The sequence below is a fragment of the Phoxinus phoxinus genome (genome assembly GCF_949152265.1).
Source record: "Phoxinus phoxinus genome assembly, chromosome: 22".
In the NCBI taxonomy this organism is placed as follows: Eukaryota; Metazoa; Chordata; class Actinopteri; order Cypriniformes; family Leuciscidae; genus Phoxinus; species Phoxinus phoxinus.
The window spans coordinates 17640326-17657774 of record NC_136897.1 but is presented as its reverse complement, the minus strand read 5'-3'; the positions used below and the strand labels follow the sequence as shown (position 1 = coordinate 17657774).

Sequence of the window (17449 nt, the reverse complement as noted above, 5' to 3'; positions counted from 1 at the left end):
GTTTGCTACTATGTTCTCTTTGAAGAGTTATTTTTCTTTCACTCCCTCTCTCTCATTCTTATGCCCCAGTATAGAGCCGCTGCAATATTAATGAGTGCTGGTTGTGTAACTGCTGTGTGCTTGGAACATTTTTAGCCTAAGATTCATCTTTTCTCTGAGGGATGAACAGCAGAAACATGAAAGATCAGGAGGTGAGTCTACCGACTCACGCCATCAGACTTAGAGCTGAGAAATCTTTTCTGGAGGGAAAAGTCCTCAGCGGCTGAACCACTGGCATGTGGGATGCACAGATACGGCCAGACAACTTTCATATAGTTTGTAATAGATTCATATTTCCCTATAGTAGGGTGGACCATGAAAACAGGGTTTGCAGCCAATCTGGAAGAGCTATTGATGGCAATTTGGATGAAACCTCCCGTTCTCACCTGTCTCTGCAGCCGGTGTTGTCTGTCCTGAGTTCACTTTGTTCTTCCCAGCAGCCCTGAGCTGGTTACCTTGTCCTAGCGTGCTGGGCTGAGGTGTCTCTCTTATCAGACATGTGAACTCTGTCTGTTTGCTGTGTATGAAGTACACATCAGAGCGTTCAGAACAGACACACACCATCCAGAGAGTGTGTGCGTGTTTGTAAAGTACGGTGGTAGACAGACACACAAGGAGCCGTCCAGCCCTGCGTGACGCCTAGTCATTAAAGGTTGCTGCAATCATTCATTTTGCAGTTCTCCCCCATATTTTTGCTGTTGTTTGAGCTCGTGCTGTTAACTGCTTTGTCAACATGAAGAGCATCACACTACTGCTGTGGCTTTAACCTTCCTGCAATGTTGCATGTGCGTTATTTGCCTTCACCCAGCTGTGCTGCTGAGTACAGTACGGTTGATTATTATAATATTATTAAAGGTAGGGTAGGTAGGATTTATATAAAAACTTTTTACCAAATTTGATTAAACTTTCTATATATATCAATGCATAATTAAAATGTAAGTACTCTGATAAAAAGAGTATAAAAATCGAGTGACTCTAGACCGTTTAATCTTCATTAAACACAGCTCATTATTTCCATTCGGGACGAATCACAGGATTGGCTTGCGCGACTGTCACTCTCCGTCGCCATGACTACCGCCGCTATTACTGGCTCTGCCCACGTGCGCGCAGTCGCGCACCCGTTTTTAGGTGGGAGTGAATGGAATTAATGAGCTGTGTTTATTGAAGATTATATACACTAGAGCGACTCGGTTTTTTATACTCGCTATTTCAGAGTACTTGCATTTTAATTATGCATTGGTATATAAAGACAGTTTAAACAAATTTGAATAAAAGTTTTTTTAGACAATTCTGACCTACCCTACCTTTAACTTAAAGGAATGTAAACTTAATTGCAAAATACCTGAAAGGCTACATTGCTTAAAAATATAGTATACAATAATATAAATATAGAATAATTAATGTTTTTTTTAGAATCAAATCCGCATATTCGAATGATTTCTGAAGGATCATGTGACACTAAAGACTGGAGTAATGATGCTGAAAATTCAGCTTTGATCACAGGAATTAATTACATTTTAAAATATATTCAAATAGAATATAGTCATTTTGAATTGTCATAATATTTAACATTACTGTTTTTTGTTTGATTGTTGTATTTTTAATCAAATAAATTCAGTCTTGGTGAGCAGATTTAAAAATCTTACCGATGCTAAACTTTTGACTGGTAGTGTACATTATATTTATGTTGTTGTTGTTGTCTACTGACATTTTTGGTATTTTGACAACCCTATTTGGTCTCATAGTTTTCTGAAAGCATGTTTGTCTACACTAGCCTGTCTACATGCCCCCTGGACTCCAGGATCAGCAAACATAAGGATCAAACACAGGCCAGTTCAGCCTAGCTCCGCAGGACTGAGAGTGTACAACTACTTGTGTCAGAGGCTCAGAAGGAGAGAGACCGAAGCAGGGAGACTGGAAAGTATAGGGCTGTCATTTCCTCATCCGCTGAAGCTTGACTGTCTGCTTCCTCATCCGTCTGGCACTCCAAAAAATAAGCCAGAGAATTGCCCCGTTCCTTTGTTTTTACATTGAGCTTCTCTGGGCATCGGCACCTGCTGTAATTTGTGTAGACAGGTAAACTGCTCATTCTCTGAGCGTTTTTCTCCCAGATACATTTTATTTTATTTGATAGCACTTTAATTAGTTACACATTACTACGTACTTACTATAGCAATAACAGTAAATTATGCATAATAACAAGTAACTAACCCTAAACCAAAACCTATCCCTAACTGTAATTCTATATTCTGCAGTACTGTATGTATCTTTTTTGTGTACAAAATTTATGAGCGAGTACATCATGAATCCATTTTCCAAACTTTGTTTTTGTCTTATCCTGAATCACTATGGTACACCTGTAACAAGTTTTTATATTCAGACTCTTTTAGACTGGTATGGGTCGTACCACTGCGGAGTAGCCCAGTACCTGCGCGACTCGTCATAGACATAAACAGAGGGAAGTAGCTTACATACTGCAGCTTTAATATTACTCAGTATATCACTCAAAAAATGTAAGCCTTTTTTAAAGATTTTACGCCTCATTACAGGTGAGTGTATAAATCCTTAATCAATTATTCAATTAAAATATGTTAGGATTATTCAATTACATTTGATGAATATTACTATTAATTGAAACGCATGAATCTTTAAAAAAGGGGCTTAATTTTTTGAGTACATTACCTGAGTAAATATATCACCATAAAATAAAGTGTAACATTTAATTTATTTTAATTAATTCAACTTAATGTAACATAGCGTAATTTAACTTACTTAACTTTAGTTTAGTTTATTATATTCTATTCTCTTCAAGATGCTACAGAATCACTATTCAGATGTTGAGATGTACATCATTGTAAGATACAGATAGAAGAATACAGTTACAGTACGTCTAATGTACAAGAGGATTTCTGAGGCCATTGAGGGATTTACCAGAACAAAATAGTAGAGAATTCCTAAAACTCAGGAACAGATTGTGTTGTGGTGCCATGATGTGATGGCTCAGCTGTGGGTCATTGCCGAGATGGGAAACTATGTTTAGTGGATATTGTACTCAAAGGAAATAACCTGTCCTGTAGTGACTTCCATTGTGGCCAGTTGAAATAATGATCTAGCATTACTTGTCTCTTATCACACTTGGACATTTGATTACTGTAAGTCTACAGTGTAAACACTATACTAGGGGTGTAACGGTACACGTATTCGTATCGAGATTTTTCATTTTTATCATGAATGAATTTCCATTTTTTAATGAAATGTAATGGTATAGTCACAGAATAAACATTTGAAGGTATACAGTATACAGTACAACTTACTTAAACGTATCTCGTGTAATCGGTGTTTAAACGGTAGAAAGGCATCAATAAAACAGCTTGTAAACAATGTCACTAGCATTACATTTACCTCAGGTAAGTGCTTAACTACATTTACATAAATGTTGTCACTTCTTCTTGAGTCTCTCCATCTTTGTCTGACTCCGTTTTAACATTAAAGGCAGAACAGTTTCTGTCATTTTAGTGTGTGTCTGCGTGAGGTAATCGCAGCTGCTAACACACACAGGAGCTCTTGAAACCCCGCCCTCTGCAGCAGCTTATTTGCATTTAAAGGGCCAGGCACAAAACGGTGCTTTTTGCAAACCCTCAAAAAGTGACAACTTTAACATGCTATATACAAATATCTGTGGTGTATTTTGTGCTACAACTTCACACACACACTCTCTGGGGACATCAGAGATTTATTTTACATCTTGTGAAAAGGGCATTTTACCACCCCTTTAATACAAAAAAGAAGCTATTTTATGTTTAGTTTTCTCATGTTTGTACCGAACCGTGACTTCAAAACCGAGGTATGTCCTGAACCGTAATTTTTGTGTACCGTCACACCCCTAGTAAACACAGTTCTCAGGTCGCACCTCTGTGCCAGTGCCATAGGAGACGGACAGCTCTTGGCACTGAGAGACATCAATGCACACTCCGATTACAACAAGACTATCTAGCTTGACCTTCTTTCATTTGCAATAGAAGGGTCAAATGTATGTCATTCTTATCAGATCACCTGCTAGTCCAGTGTATTGCCTTCACTTGCATCAGCAAATGCACAAAAAGAGGGCGTCATGAAATCCTACACAGATCAGGATACTAATACAAACTTTCCGATTTTCACATGCGTAGGCTTATTTCCTCAGGCTAGCTGCAATAGAAGGGATCTTGTGCTAGCTCTTGTCTGTGGTCTGACTGAGCCTGTGGAATTCCTGAGGATGAGATTGAGCTCTCATGTTTCTCTTCACAGACCAATGATGACAAACCTTTTCAATTAGGACATAATTAAGCTTTGACTAAATATAGTCTTGCACTGACATACTATGTGATGGAAAGTTCTTCTTTCTAGTTTGTGAAGAAGAAAAGAAGGCCCCTGTGATTATTTGGGTAGAAGAAGAGTACCTGGTAGTTAAGAGGAGGTCTGTAAAGATAGATCAGTCTGATGTGTGATGCCACTGTAAACTCAAATGTCTCATCTGGAACATAAATATGTCTGCAGGATGCACCTTTGAGGAAGTGATTTACAAGCAATGAAGCATCACTAAAAACCTGTTTAGGTTTATTTAAGGCGATAGTTATGTTATTATTTACTAACCCGCGTCATCCCAAACCTGTATTACTACTTTTTCTTCTGTGGAACACAAAAGGAGACATTTTTATTGGTAGTATTTTTTATAATTTTTTTATTAAGAACATTTAACCTTTTTTGGACATACAATGAAAGTCAATGGGGTCCAAAACAACATTGACTGCCATATTATTCAACACCATATAACTAACTGCTCATCTGGGAAACCTATGAACTTTACATTGCCTCTTCACATTATAATATTACACTTTGAATCATTATGTTAGTGACAACTTGTCAAATTAGTACCAGATAAATCATGTCACTTCAGTTCAGCATGGTTCATTCGTCATGCGTCCTCACAAAGCAATGTCAAATATTTTTACATATTGCCAAACACCTCTTACTCCTGCACTTGTTTACCTTACATAAAGATGTGCTAGAAGGTTGGTTATACTATAATGAAGGTTTAAACAAAGGCCAATGGCTTCCCTGTAAAAATGAAATGCTTACAGTAATCAAAGAATTTGCCAAGCCCTGAAATGAATCAATAGTGCGGGAGTGTTTGACGGTTTCCTCAGGGAGAGGTTCAATCAAAGCAAATGAGGCATTCTTTTGGCGGGTACAAAGGTAAGCGAAGGATTGGGACAGCATTACTGGTTTCTGTGCCAGATTTCCAAAGTTGAGCAACCTCCGCAATGCGAACGGCATGAACGTAAGGCAAACTTTTGTTTTGATACTCCACTTCCTGTGAAACAGTTTCAAGAGAATTTTAGGCATGCAAACAACATCCAGCTTATTGAGAGAATGAACAAGAAAGTAAATGATTTCTTTAGTTTAGTCCAGGTCTGTTATTCTGGTTAATTGAAGTAATGGAAGCTCAGGGGTCTCCCTGGGTTTTAACCTTACCAGACATTTCACATTAACACGTTCATCTGTACAATACAATATATGACTGTAATTTGTTTGGATGTGCAACAAATCTTGTTCATCGGGTGTTGTCTATTAAGAAATACAATTACTTCCCTAATGATCTCTAGTGTCCAATTAGCTAACTGTCCTGTAGAGCAGTTAACTATTAGTTTGTATGAAACTGATGTTACAGTAGCCGTAGCACACCCTCGGATGACTAAAAGTTCAGGTATTTGTTTTAAGCAAGACAAATCGAGACATTGGCAATGGTAGAGATGCTGAATTACATCATTATATTTTTATGGTGGGATTATTGTAGCTTCCAGTAATTGTCAGGTTTCATCAGTGGTAACACACCCTCTCCATTCAGTATACGTGCTGTGATTCCTCAAACTGTCATGTATGTTATAGAAATCTGAGGTTGTGTCACAGGCTTCTTGCATCATAAACTGACCAAAAATGCCACTGAAAGTAAAAAAAAAGACCTAAAATATTTAAAATGTGTACAAAAAATACCCCCATAGTAATAGTTATTATATCCTGTACATTTTACAGCTATATTTGTTATTAATTTTGTTTTTAAGTAACAGCAGCTTGAATTCATTTGAATTTATTTACTTTATTTTTTCTCAATTGACTTGAATGAAGTATTTGGCATAAATGGACTAACACACTGTGTTTTTGTATGGTTAGAAAAAAATATTCCAGGGCAAATATTGTCCCTTAATAAGATAACTTAATCACAGAGACTAGACATTTAATCAGAGGCATTAGGTAGAATTTGCTTGTAGATTCTGAGCTTTGTTGAGTTTTTTTTTAAAGATATTATAGAAATAATAGCTTCAGTATTTTTGTTTTTAGCTGTGTAGTTGTTTACTACATTTTTAATCAAACTAATTTATTCAGTTATCTTTTCTGTTTTCTTTGCTCTTTGCCACTTTAATGACCACTGACTGTATATTGTCCACAATTAACTCTGTAGTGCCCTCATGTGGTGAAGTTGTCTACTGCAGTTAAACTAGTCTTACTTTTTAAATGTAGCATAATTTGTGCTATACTTACACATTCACACAAAGGTTTTACATTGTCAGGTGTCAATGTGCTTCATACAGCTGATGTTTTGTGTCTGAAGTAACACAACAAAGCCCCTTTTCTACTAACCGCCATTCTTTCAGTATATCAATGCACACTATATCCACTCCGTTACGATAAACCTAGCCACACCTAGCCCACATCTAACCTGCTCCTAAAGTTGATTTGTATACTTGATCTAGTCATCCTTATGTAGTCTTTTCTCCTCTGTTCCCAATACACCCCCATCTCTGAGGACCCCTGAGTGTGTCGATGATCCCCATTTAGTAGGTATTTCAGAACACCTCTTTTTGCTCCTATAACTGCATGACAAGTGACAAGATCAGACTCACCTGCTTACGTTCCTAACATGAGCTGACAGTAATGACAAAACTTTATAAGAATCTTCAAACATCTATATGCAGTTGTCTAAATCAAATGTCGGTCATTAAATGGTAAAATTAAACTGGACTAAATTGCTCACCTGTCAACCTTCTATTACTATATTTGTGAGTCTGATCTGCATGTCCTATCTGCTATTTTCTCCCATGTTCTGCTGCATTATTAAATATCAACAAATTTGGCCCGCTTAAATTCGAGGATATGAATTTACATGAAAATGTACAAAGTCGTAACAAGGCTGATTTGTTTGTTTGCATGCACGTCAAACTCACCTACCCACATCTCTCCAGCTCTGAAAGGCCTTATATTACTCCAAATAATAATGCTGTGTTTGGGCTTATAACTTTAAGCATGTCCTTCATTTGCAGGCTGTATTTTGTATACGTGTTCACGTACTTATGAGCAATTGAATGCACCATTTTGCATGAACTGTGTTGGGCCTTTTTTTGCATGCTCTGTTGTTCCTGTGGTATCAGGTTTACAGTTAAGTTCTTGCGAAATGGGAGTGGCTATAAGACAATAATATTCTCTCTTTCTTTCTCCTTCTGTTGCAGGTGTGGCGTGAAACAGAGGAAGAGGAGGAGGAGGAGGAGGAAAGTGAGGATTTAAAGGGCAGTATTGCGTTCTGTTTGCAGGTTGAGCACGCAGGAACTCGTACATATTACTTCAGTGCCGACAGCCAGAGGGAGCAAGAGGAGTGGATCCAAGTCATGAGTGAGGCTGCCAGGGTCCACATTCTAGGCACATCCAGGTACACACACACACACGCATCTATAATACATCCTGGTTCACACAGAAGTTGGTCCTGCAGTCAAAAACTTTTTTATTTATTCTTATGTAAGAGATCATTCTGGCATTTACTCACCCTCCTGTCATTACAAACCCTTATGGCTCTCTTTCTTCTGTGTAACACAAAAGGAGAAATGCTTTTTCTATATAAAGTGAATGAGGACGAAAATGCACTATATGGCCCTGTTTACACCTTGTATTAAGCTGCGTTTTAGCAAAATATGTAGAGTAAACACGTTTATATACTTCAGATAGCAAATGCTTGATTCTGTAATCATATAATGGCCTTTTCAAAAATAAAGACATTTTTAAAAACATCACTAAATATAACACTGTAGTAACCAATAAAATTTACCAGTAATCTGGTACTGTAAATCTGTGTGCAATGGGAATTTAAAAAAAAAAACTCAAAGACCAGGTAATGCTATTTTTACACACACTACAAAGTGAATATGACATAAGTAATATAACCACATAGTGGTCAACTAGATATATAGTGCACCATAGTTGCTCAGTTGCTCACTTGTTGCTCACTTGGATAGTTTGCACAGACAGACCGTCATGCACAGTACATGCATTTTTCCTGTGTGTCTGCACTCTGTCAAAATAAAAGTCCCGCATACGACACTTCACGACCAAACAGGATAACTTATTGGCCGATGTGATAACTTAAAATTTTCACTTATCGGCCTTGATGATATATTGGTCAACCACTACTTAAAATAAAATACATGAGTCATATAGACTACATTTATTAAACGGTTCTGGTGTTTTTTTTATCTTCATTCATAGAGTTCAAAAAGTACATTCTTCAAGATTTCCACTTTTTGGGTTTCACAGAAGGAAAAAAAGGCATGGGTTTGAGAACAGCGTCTTAAAAACATGATTCTTGTGGAGCGAAAACAGCAGATGCTAAAAAAATAGCAGAGATGGAATGCAAGAGTGCTTCCTAAGTACTGCTACCCTAATACTCTGAAACAAACAGTAATGTGCACTCCTTATAAAACAACACTGCATAAAGAAGATCAAAGGCATCACTCTGTTTTACGACATTGTCTCACAGATGTTTTGTCTTTCTCTCTCCTGCTGTCCTGCAGAAATAAATCTGAGCCCATCCCTACAGCTGACCAAAATGATATGGTAGCCAAACGACTGGAGCCCAACTCTCATGCGGAGAACAACGGGCAGAGGCCAGACTTTCACGAGCTTGTCAAACATGAGCCAAATGGAGTAGAGTCCAGAGACACCACACCCAGCACCCCAGTAACCCCTAATATAGAGGGCAGGATGGGGGAGAAAGGAGGCCTTGTACCCCATCACCCCAACGGCTGGGGTAACTATGGTCCCCCCAACGGTTCAAGATACCAGTCCCAAGAGAATGTGAGGGACTTGCGGGAGCCGCACGAGGAGAACGTGGTGCTGCGGAGGGGCTTTGTGCCCAGGACGGCACCAGAGAGACTCGCCCAGAGGAAAAGCTCCATGACGCAGCTGCAGCAGTGGGTCAACCAGCGCCGGGCCATGGTGCCTCCGGACGACGGACGCAGGTGAGGCGTCACAACCTCATCCTTTTCTTCTCAGCAGGGTTATTATAGTTGCCGTTTTTAAGGGAGTTTTTATTTTATTTTCAATAAAGGATTTTGATTTAGTTTTTGTTATTTTTCTTTTCAATCTATCTTTAGGTTTGTAATTTTCAGTTTTTATTTCAGTTTTAGTTTTAAAGGACAAGTTCGGTATTTTACACTTAAAGCCCTGATTACAGATCGTATCTGATGAAATATAACGGTTAAGATTAAAATTTGGACACATGCTCCTGTCCCGAGAATTTTAGTTTTATTTAGCTTTCCCCCCCCACCCCCACAATGGTTGTCTATGTGCACTGGCGGATTCCTTCCTAAAACACATTAAACTTTCGTTTACAAAGACGTGAAACTCACCGAGTGGTCAGGGGTGTTCACTGATACGGTCCCAAAAAAAAAACGCTGAAAAAGATGCTTTCCAACAGGTTTTATCGTAGTGTTTGTCCAACTCCATTGATTATATTGAATGTGCTGTGTGAGGTACGTTATTCCTCCGCCGCTTCTTCTTCTGCTTCTTCTGTGTATTAAATGAAATGCCAGCGGTTTGCTTGCAATCGGCAAAGGTGCATTATCGCCACCAACTGGTGTCTATTATTCAAGCTCTCAACGGAAGAATCTGGGTGTGACGCGTTTGGCAAAATAGGTCCACAAACGCGAAATAAAACTAAAATTCTCGGGACAGGAGCATGTGTCCAAATTTTAATCTTAACCGTTCTATTTCATCAGATACGATCTGTAAACAGGGCTTTAAGTGTAAAATACCGAACTTGTCCTTTAAGTATGATATTTTTTTCTAAGTTTAGTTATAGTTTAGTTATAGTATTTAAGTATTTAATATTAATATGTTAAACTTAACTTAATCACACTGGTACAATTACTAAACTGATTTAATGTCTGCTATTTTTCTCTGATATTTTTGTTTATAATGCAAGTAGATTGCACAAACTAAAATTTATGGGAATTTAAGTTCTTTTTGGAGTTGTAAACAAAAATTTTTTGTTTAGTTTCAGTTTTTTAAAGTAATGCTAGTATATATACACTATATACACTACAAATACTTTTATTCAGCAAGGATGCATTCAATTATTAAAAGTGACAGTAAATAACGTCTCGGTTACGGATGTAACCCTCGTTCCCTGAGTAGGGAACGGAGACGTTACGTCGAATGACGACGAATGGGGTTCGCTTAGAAGCCTATCCTCTTCGAATATTAATAAAACGAGCCAATGGCAAGCAAATGCCATGGGTCTGCTGAATTTGCATAGCGTAACTCCGCCCCACTCTGTGGGTATATAAGGAAGTGAGCCGGCAACATGCAGATATGTTTCTTCGCTGAAGGAGCCAAGCTGAACTCAGGCTGTTCCAGCGGTACAGCGGAAGTGGCAGGAAGACGTAACGTCTCCGTTCCCTACTCAGGGAACGAGGGTTACATCCGTAACCGAGACGTTCCCTTTCGTTGTCACTTCGAGTTACGTCGAATGACGACGAATGGGGTTCCCAGTCCAATCACGCCACCTCGGCTGTCTTCCAGTGCCCTGCGTAAGTCTGAGCTCCCTGTCGTGAGACTAGCACGGACGAAGGACTCCTACTTAACACAGGAATACCAAGGTACACTGGGAAGCATATCACAGTGGAAATATGCAATCAGTGCCCGCCCAAAGGGGGGGGACTTAAAAAACACACATATGACCCGGAAGGGGGTGCATACGAGAACACTGGGGTGTCCAGCCCGTAGGGTGGAGTATTTCAACCCCAGGGGTGGCAGACTGGCTTGCCAAGGGAAAGACACATGCTCGAGAGAGGCTTACAGTGGAAATACGCACGTGGGGGTCGCCCAGAGGGGGAACCATGCACATGGTGGCACCTAGCCAACGCGAAAGCTGCCGGAGGCATAACTCTGGCGTTGACGTCAACAGCGCTGGAGGAACTCAGGGCTTATGAGGCTCACCTGAGGAATATCGCACGTATCCAGTCCGTGGAGTGGAATGGCGAGCAAGCGAAGACACCTGAGCGGGTCCTAGCACCGGCTGGTTGAAGCGAGTACTCGGGAGGACACTGGCTCCACTCGGAGATTGTAGAATCTGGCGAATGTGTTGGGTGTCGCCCAGCCTGCAGCTCTGCAGATGTCTGTTAGCGAGGCGCCATGCGCTAGAGCCCAAGAGGAGGCCACACTCCGGGTGGAGTGGGCCGTCACACCAAGGGGGCACGGTCGACCTTGCTGCTGGTAAGCCAAAGCAATGGCGTCCACTATCCAGTGAGACAACCTTTGCTTGGAGAGAGCCTTTCCCTTCAGCTTCCCACCATAACAGACAAAGAGCTGGTCTGAGGTCCTGAAACACTGCGTTCTGTCTACGTAAGCACGGAGGCGCGTACTGGACAGAGCAATGCCAAGGCTGGGTCTGCCTCCTCCAGGGGCAGCGCTTGCAGGTTCACCACCTGGTCCCGGAAGGGAGTGGTGGGAACCTTGGGCACATATCCAGGCCGGGGTCTCAGGATCACGTGAGAAAAGGCCGGCCCGAATTCCAGGCACGCTTCGTCTACAGAAAATGCGTGCAGGTCCCCTATCCTCTTGATGGAGGCCAAAGCAACCAGGAGTGCTGTCTTAATTGACAGGAACTTAAGCTCCACTGATTGCAGAGGCTCAAAGGGAGCACTCTGCAGGGCAGTTAGTACCACTGAGAGGTCCCAGGAGGGAACGAGAGGAGGGCGAGGAGGCTGTAGTCTCCTCGCTCCTCTCAGGAACCTGATGACCAGGTCGTGCTTTCCCACGGACTTACCATCAACTGCATCGTGATGTGCGGCGATAGCGGCAACATATACTTTCAGGGTGGAGGGAGACAGCCTTCGCTCCAACCCATCCTGCAGGAAGGAAAGCACGACACTGATCGGGCATGATCTGGGGTCTTCTGAGTGAGAAGAGCACCAAGAGACGAAGAGGTTCCACTTCAACGCGTAGGCATGTCTAGTGGACGACGCTCTAGCGGAAGTGATGGTAGCCACCACCGCTGGTGGTAGGGTACTCAAACCTGCCTCGTCCCGTCCAGGAGCCACACGTGGAGGTTCCAAAGATCGGGACGAGGGTGCCAAGGGGTGCCCCGTCCCTGAGAAAGGAAGTCCTTCCTCAGAGGAATTGGCCAGGGAGGTGCTGTCGCGAGGAGTACAAGTTCGGAGAACCAGGTTCGGGTGGGCCAGTGCGGCGCAACCACTATGACCTGCTCCTCGTCCTCCCTGATCTTGCACAGGGTCTGTGCAAGAAGGCTCACTGGGGGAAACGCATACTTGCGGAGGCCCCGGGGCCAGCTGTGCGCCAGAGCGTCCGTGCCGAGCGTGCCCTCGGTCAGGGAGTAAAACTGGGCGCAGTGGGACGAGTCGTGGGAGGCAAACAGGTCTACCTGTGCGTCCCCGAACTGATCCCAAATCAGCTGGCCGCCTGGGGATGGAGTCTCCATTCTCTCGGAAGAGGCTGAAGCCGTGAGAGCTCGTCGGCTGCACAGTTCAGGTCTCCCGGAAAATAATGGCTCGAAGCGACCTCAGATGCTTCTGACTCCATATGAGGAGGTGGCGGGCGAGTTGCGACATACGGCGGGAGCGTAGACCACCTTGTCGGTTGATGTACGCTACTGTCACGGTATTGTCTGATGGGACTAGTACGTGCTGGTTCTTGAGCAGCGCCCGGAAGCGGTGCAGAGCGAGACGTACTGCCAGCAACTCGAGGCAATTGACATGCCATAGGCGGTGGGGTCCTGTCCAGGAGCCCACGGCAGCATGTCCATTGCACATGGCGCCCCAGCCCGTGGAGGAGGCATCCGTTGAGACAACAACATGCCTGGAAACTCGTTCTAAGGGAACTCCGGCCCGAGAAAGCTGAGATTCGTCCACGGGGTGAAGGTCTGATGGCAGGTCGGAGTAACTGGTACTCGGAACGTGCCCTGACGCCATGCCCACCTCGGGACTCGATCGCAAAGCCAGTGCTGAAGCGGTCTCATATGAAGCAATCCGAGCGGCGTTGCCGCGGCTGCAGATGCCATATGCCCCAGGAGCCTCTGAAAAAGTTTCAGTGGAACCGCACTCTTGCCCTCAAATTGTCTCAGGCAAGTCGGCAGTGACTGCGCGCGCTCGCTCGTAAGCTGCGCGCACATGGCGACCGAGTCGAATTTCCTACCGAGAAAAGAGATCCTCTGCACGGGGCAAAGTTTGCTCTTCTCCCAGTTGACCCGAAGGCCCAGACGGGCTAGGTGCCGGAGCACTAGGTCCCTGTGTTCGCAACCCTGGTCCGAGAGTGAGCTAGGATTAGCCAGTCATCGAGATAATTCAGGATGCGAACCCCGTGCTGCCGTAGCGGCACAAGGGCTGCCTCGACGATCTTCGTGAAGATGCGAGGAGACAGGGCCAACCCGAATGGGAGAACTGCGTACCGGTATGCCTGCCCCTCGAAAGCAAACCGCAAGAACGGTCTGTGACGAGAAAAAATGGAGACATGAAGTAGGCGTCCTTCAGGTCGATCGCTGCAAACCAATCCTGTGGCTGCACACATTCGAAAATGCGCTTGGCCCTGAGCCTCTTTAACGGAAGCCTGTGAAGGGAACGGTTCAAGACGCGCAGATCCAGGATTGGCCGTAACCCACCGGATTTCCTGGGGACAATGAAGTAGGGGCTGTAGAAGCCGAACCTCATTGCGGCTGGAGGGACAGTCTCGATCGCACCCTTCGCCAGCAGGGTGGCGACCTCCGCACTCATGACAGGGGCATTGCCACCGACCATAGTGAAGCGGACTCCCCTGAAGCGGGGAGGAGACCGTGCGAACTGAATCGCATAGCCGAGCCTGATGGTTCGCGCGAGCCAGCGGGACAGGGGGGAAGCTCTAACCAGGCTCCCACGGACTGTGCCAGCGGGGTCATGCGAACGACAGACGTCCCCCCGGGGGTGCAGCGAAGCGGAATGACCGGCCCAGACGTGGGTGGCATAGCGGCCCGGTGTGGGGGCACGGTCATTAGCCGCGTCCTGCCAGAGGAGGCCAGGGAAGGACCAGCGTTCCACAGGGGCGTGCTCTGGCAGGGGTCTGGCGACAGAGGGGGACGAGAGTGGCGAGGCCCGTGAGCGTGCGCACTGTCATCCGAGAACTCTGTGACAGAGGAGGGCAAGAGTGGCGGGACCCGAGGGTGGCGCGCACTGTCGTCCGAGACTCTGTGTGCTCAGAGATGGGAGAGACAGTTCTTTGGAAAAAGAGGTTTTCCCCCCGGCCCTCCACCGGGGGAAGGAGTGGCCCTGCAACCACCTCCTAGAAAGAACTGCAACCCATCTCTGAGCTGCCCGTAACGGGAGCACCGCATTGCTGCGGGGCTGGTACGGGCTGGGGCGCCTTCCTGCGACTACCTCCACGGCACGGCCTGGGTGAAGGGTGCTGCTAGGGCCGGCAGGGAGTGTCGCAGGAGGGCGCCCTCGGCGGCAAGCGGAATGAGGCAGCTGAGCCGGCGGCTGAGCAGCTGGCCGCGGGATCAGAGCCTCAGTCTGCTCTGGGCAGCCGAGAACTCTGGGCAGAGTCCTCGACTGCGCCGCCGAGGAGGCCAGTCTGGGATATGGGGAGTTGAGGAAGCGGGTTCACTCAGCCTCGCCCATATCAACCAGACTAAGCCAGTTTTTGTCTCTGGACCACATATGTGGACATCACCTGACCCAGGGAGCGTGTGGTCACCTTCGTCGCCCGTAGAGCGAGGTCGGTGGCGGCACGCAGCTCTTGCAAGAGCCCTGGACCAGCCCTACCCTCGTGCATTAGCAATGAGCACCCCTGGCCTGGTAGACCTGAAGGATGGGCATAGCATGCAGTGAGGTGGCAGCCAGCCCCGCAGCTCTATAGATCTCTGCCACCGGAGTAGACAAAAACCTACATGCTTTGGGGTGGGTGGGTGCTTAGGGCCGCCACGCCAGTGGAGGCGCTGTGGGGACACAGTTGTGTTGCCACAGAACACTCCATAGGGGGAACCCCAGTGTACCCACTGGCCGCGACCTCATCGAGGGCAGAGAAGGCGGAAGAGGCCGCTGAGTAATCTCATGACCTCTTCATGCACGTCCAGGAAGAAAGGAATTGGGGGCGGGCCGACGTGTGCCGGTGCGTCCCCAAAAACCGATCATCAGCCTTAAGCACTTGGGACATGGCGGAGTGTTCCACACAAGCCCAAATGCTCGCGACTGCCCGGGGAAGCATGGCAGAGTTCTGGTTCAGACTCGGGCAATGCTGGCACACCCGGAGGAGGCAGCACAGCCGAGTCTTCTCCAGCGTACTCACGCCCACCTTGTGATGCGGCGATAGACAAGATTTCATCTGCCGGGGCATCGAATGAAATGCTGGACCAGCCCGCGACCTCTGGCCGGGACTGGTCAGCGATCCCATCCGGATACCACACGGGTTGCAATGTGAAGAGGAGTGTGTGGACCGAGGATAGATCGTCGGGTTGGTTCCACACAGCAGCCTCTGATCACCCTGGCCACCAGCCGAAGTATTCCCTCTTGCGGTTGAATAGATCGGGGTGTGGATGAGGGGACTCTCTCTCGAGGAGGTCATCGAGTCTCGATCGTTACATTGCGATGGTCATGTCCCCGCAATGAGAACATGACGCATCCACGAACGCTGTCTGTGCGTTTGCCCAAACACATCAGACAGCGTCCGTGCCCATCAGCTGATTTAATCTGTGTATCGCACCCAGAAACACACGGGCGAACCGTCTTTAAAAAGACGCGCCGCGTGCAGCTCTTTTAGAGAGATAAAACTCAAACAGCAGTGTTGAAGCGCCCAGGGAGAGACACACGACTGGCAGACCACTGCGCAGATCGGCAGGCAATATGAAGCTCGCTGGAATTCGCCGTCACACCAACACTTCTGAAGAGTAGCTCGTCTCGAAGAGTGAAGAGAGATGATCTCAGAATGGCTTGTGGAGTGAAGAATGCTCTTGGCTCCGAAAGCGAAAACATATCTGCATGTTGCCGGCTCACTTCCTTATATACCCACAGAGTGGGGCGGAGTTACGCTATGCAAATTCAGCAGACCCATGGCATTTGCTTGCCATTGGCTCGTTTTATTAATATTCGAAGAGGATAGGCTTCTAAGCGAACCCCATTCGTCGTCATTCGACGTAACTCGAAGTGACAACGAAAGGGAACGGTACTTTCATAATGTTACAAAATATTTATATTTCCAATAAATCCTGCTCCTTTAATTTATCTATTAATCAAATAATCCTTAAAAAATGTATAACTGTTTCCACAAAGATATTAAGTGGCAGAACAACTGTTTTCAACATTGATAATAAGAAATGTTTCTTAGATGTGATGCTGAAGCCTGGAGTAATGACTGCTGAAAAATTATTAATAAATTACTTAGAATAATTGACACATATTAACATAGAAACGGTTATTTTAATAGACTTTGACCCCAAACTTCTGAACTGTAGTCTATTTTTATAAAAATGTTCATTCATTTGTTATTAATTATAATCACTCTGTTTCTCAGTCCTTCCAGGTACTACACAGTGAACCGCGGTATGCCAGCAGACTGTTACGGCGTGTACGGCGGGCCTCCGTTTATGGATGATTATCCCCTCTACCCACCCGGTGTCCGACCCGAGAGCATTTGCTCCATGTCGGCTGCGTACAACCGACCATCTCCTCGCTGGACCGCGGAAGAGAGACGGCGGTCATTGCGCGACGGACCCATATACGGTCAACCTCGAGACCCTCAGTGGATGATGGGACCCCAAGGTCCTGCCTATTACCCCCAGCTGGACTCAGCACAGAACTCTATGAGACGGCTTTCCATACAGCCGCGCTCACGGTCAGTCCCTCGCTCGCCTTCTTCCTCATCGGGAGGTCCCTACTCTCCGCACAGCTTCGCCTCTCCTGCCCGATCGCCCAGTGTCAGGTTTGATCGGGGACCCAGCCGAATAAGAGAGGAGGGTATTTATGCTGACCCCTCGGTCTACGGACTCCGCAGGTCACTGAGTTCACCTAAGGTAAAGCACCTGTCAACCAACTAAGCATCCATATAGTGACAACAATAACCA

The 17449-nt window shown here is 45.3% G+C and overlaps 1 protein-coding gene across 14 annotated transcripts in view; it reads left to right on the top strand.

Moving 5' to 3' along the window:
- plekha6 (pleckstrin homology domain containing, family A member 6) overlaps positions 1–17449 on the top strand; it is a 99317-nt gene that overhangs the window by 66119 nt on the left and 15749 nt on the right. For 8 of the 14 annotated variants that reach the window (XM_079597417.1, XM_079597418.1, XM_079597406.1 and 5 more), the window contains 3 exons: positions 7584–7780; positions 8916–9362; positions 16900–17398. In XM_079597417.1, the coding sequence (XP_079453543.1) occupies positions 7584–7780; positions 8916–9362; positions 16900–17398 (1143 nt within the window). The remainder of the gene's footprint in view (positions 1–7583; positions 7781–8915; positions 9363–16899; positions 17399–17449) is intronic. The other 6 variants (XM_079597408.1, XM_079597410.1, XM_079597409.1 and 3 more) reach the window with 1 other exon arrangement.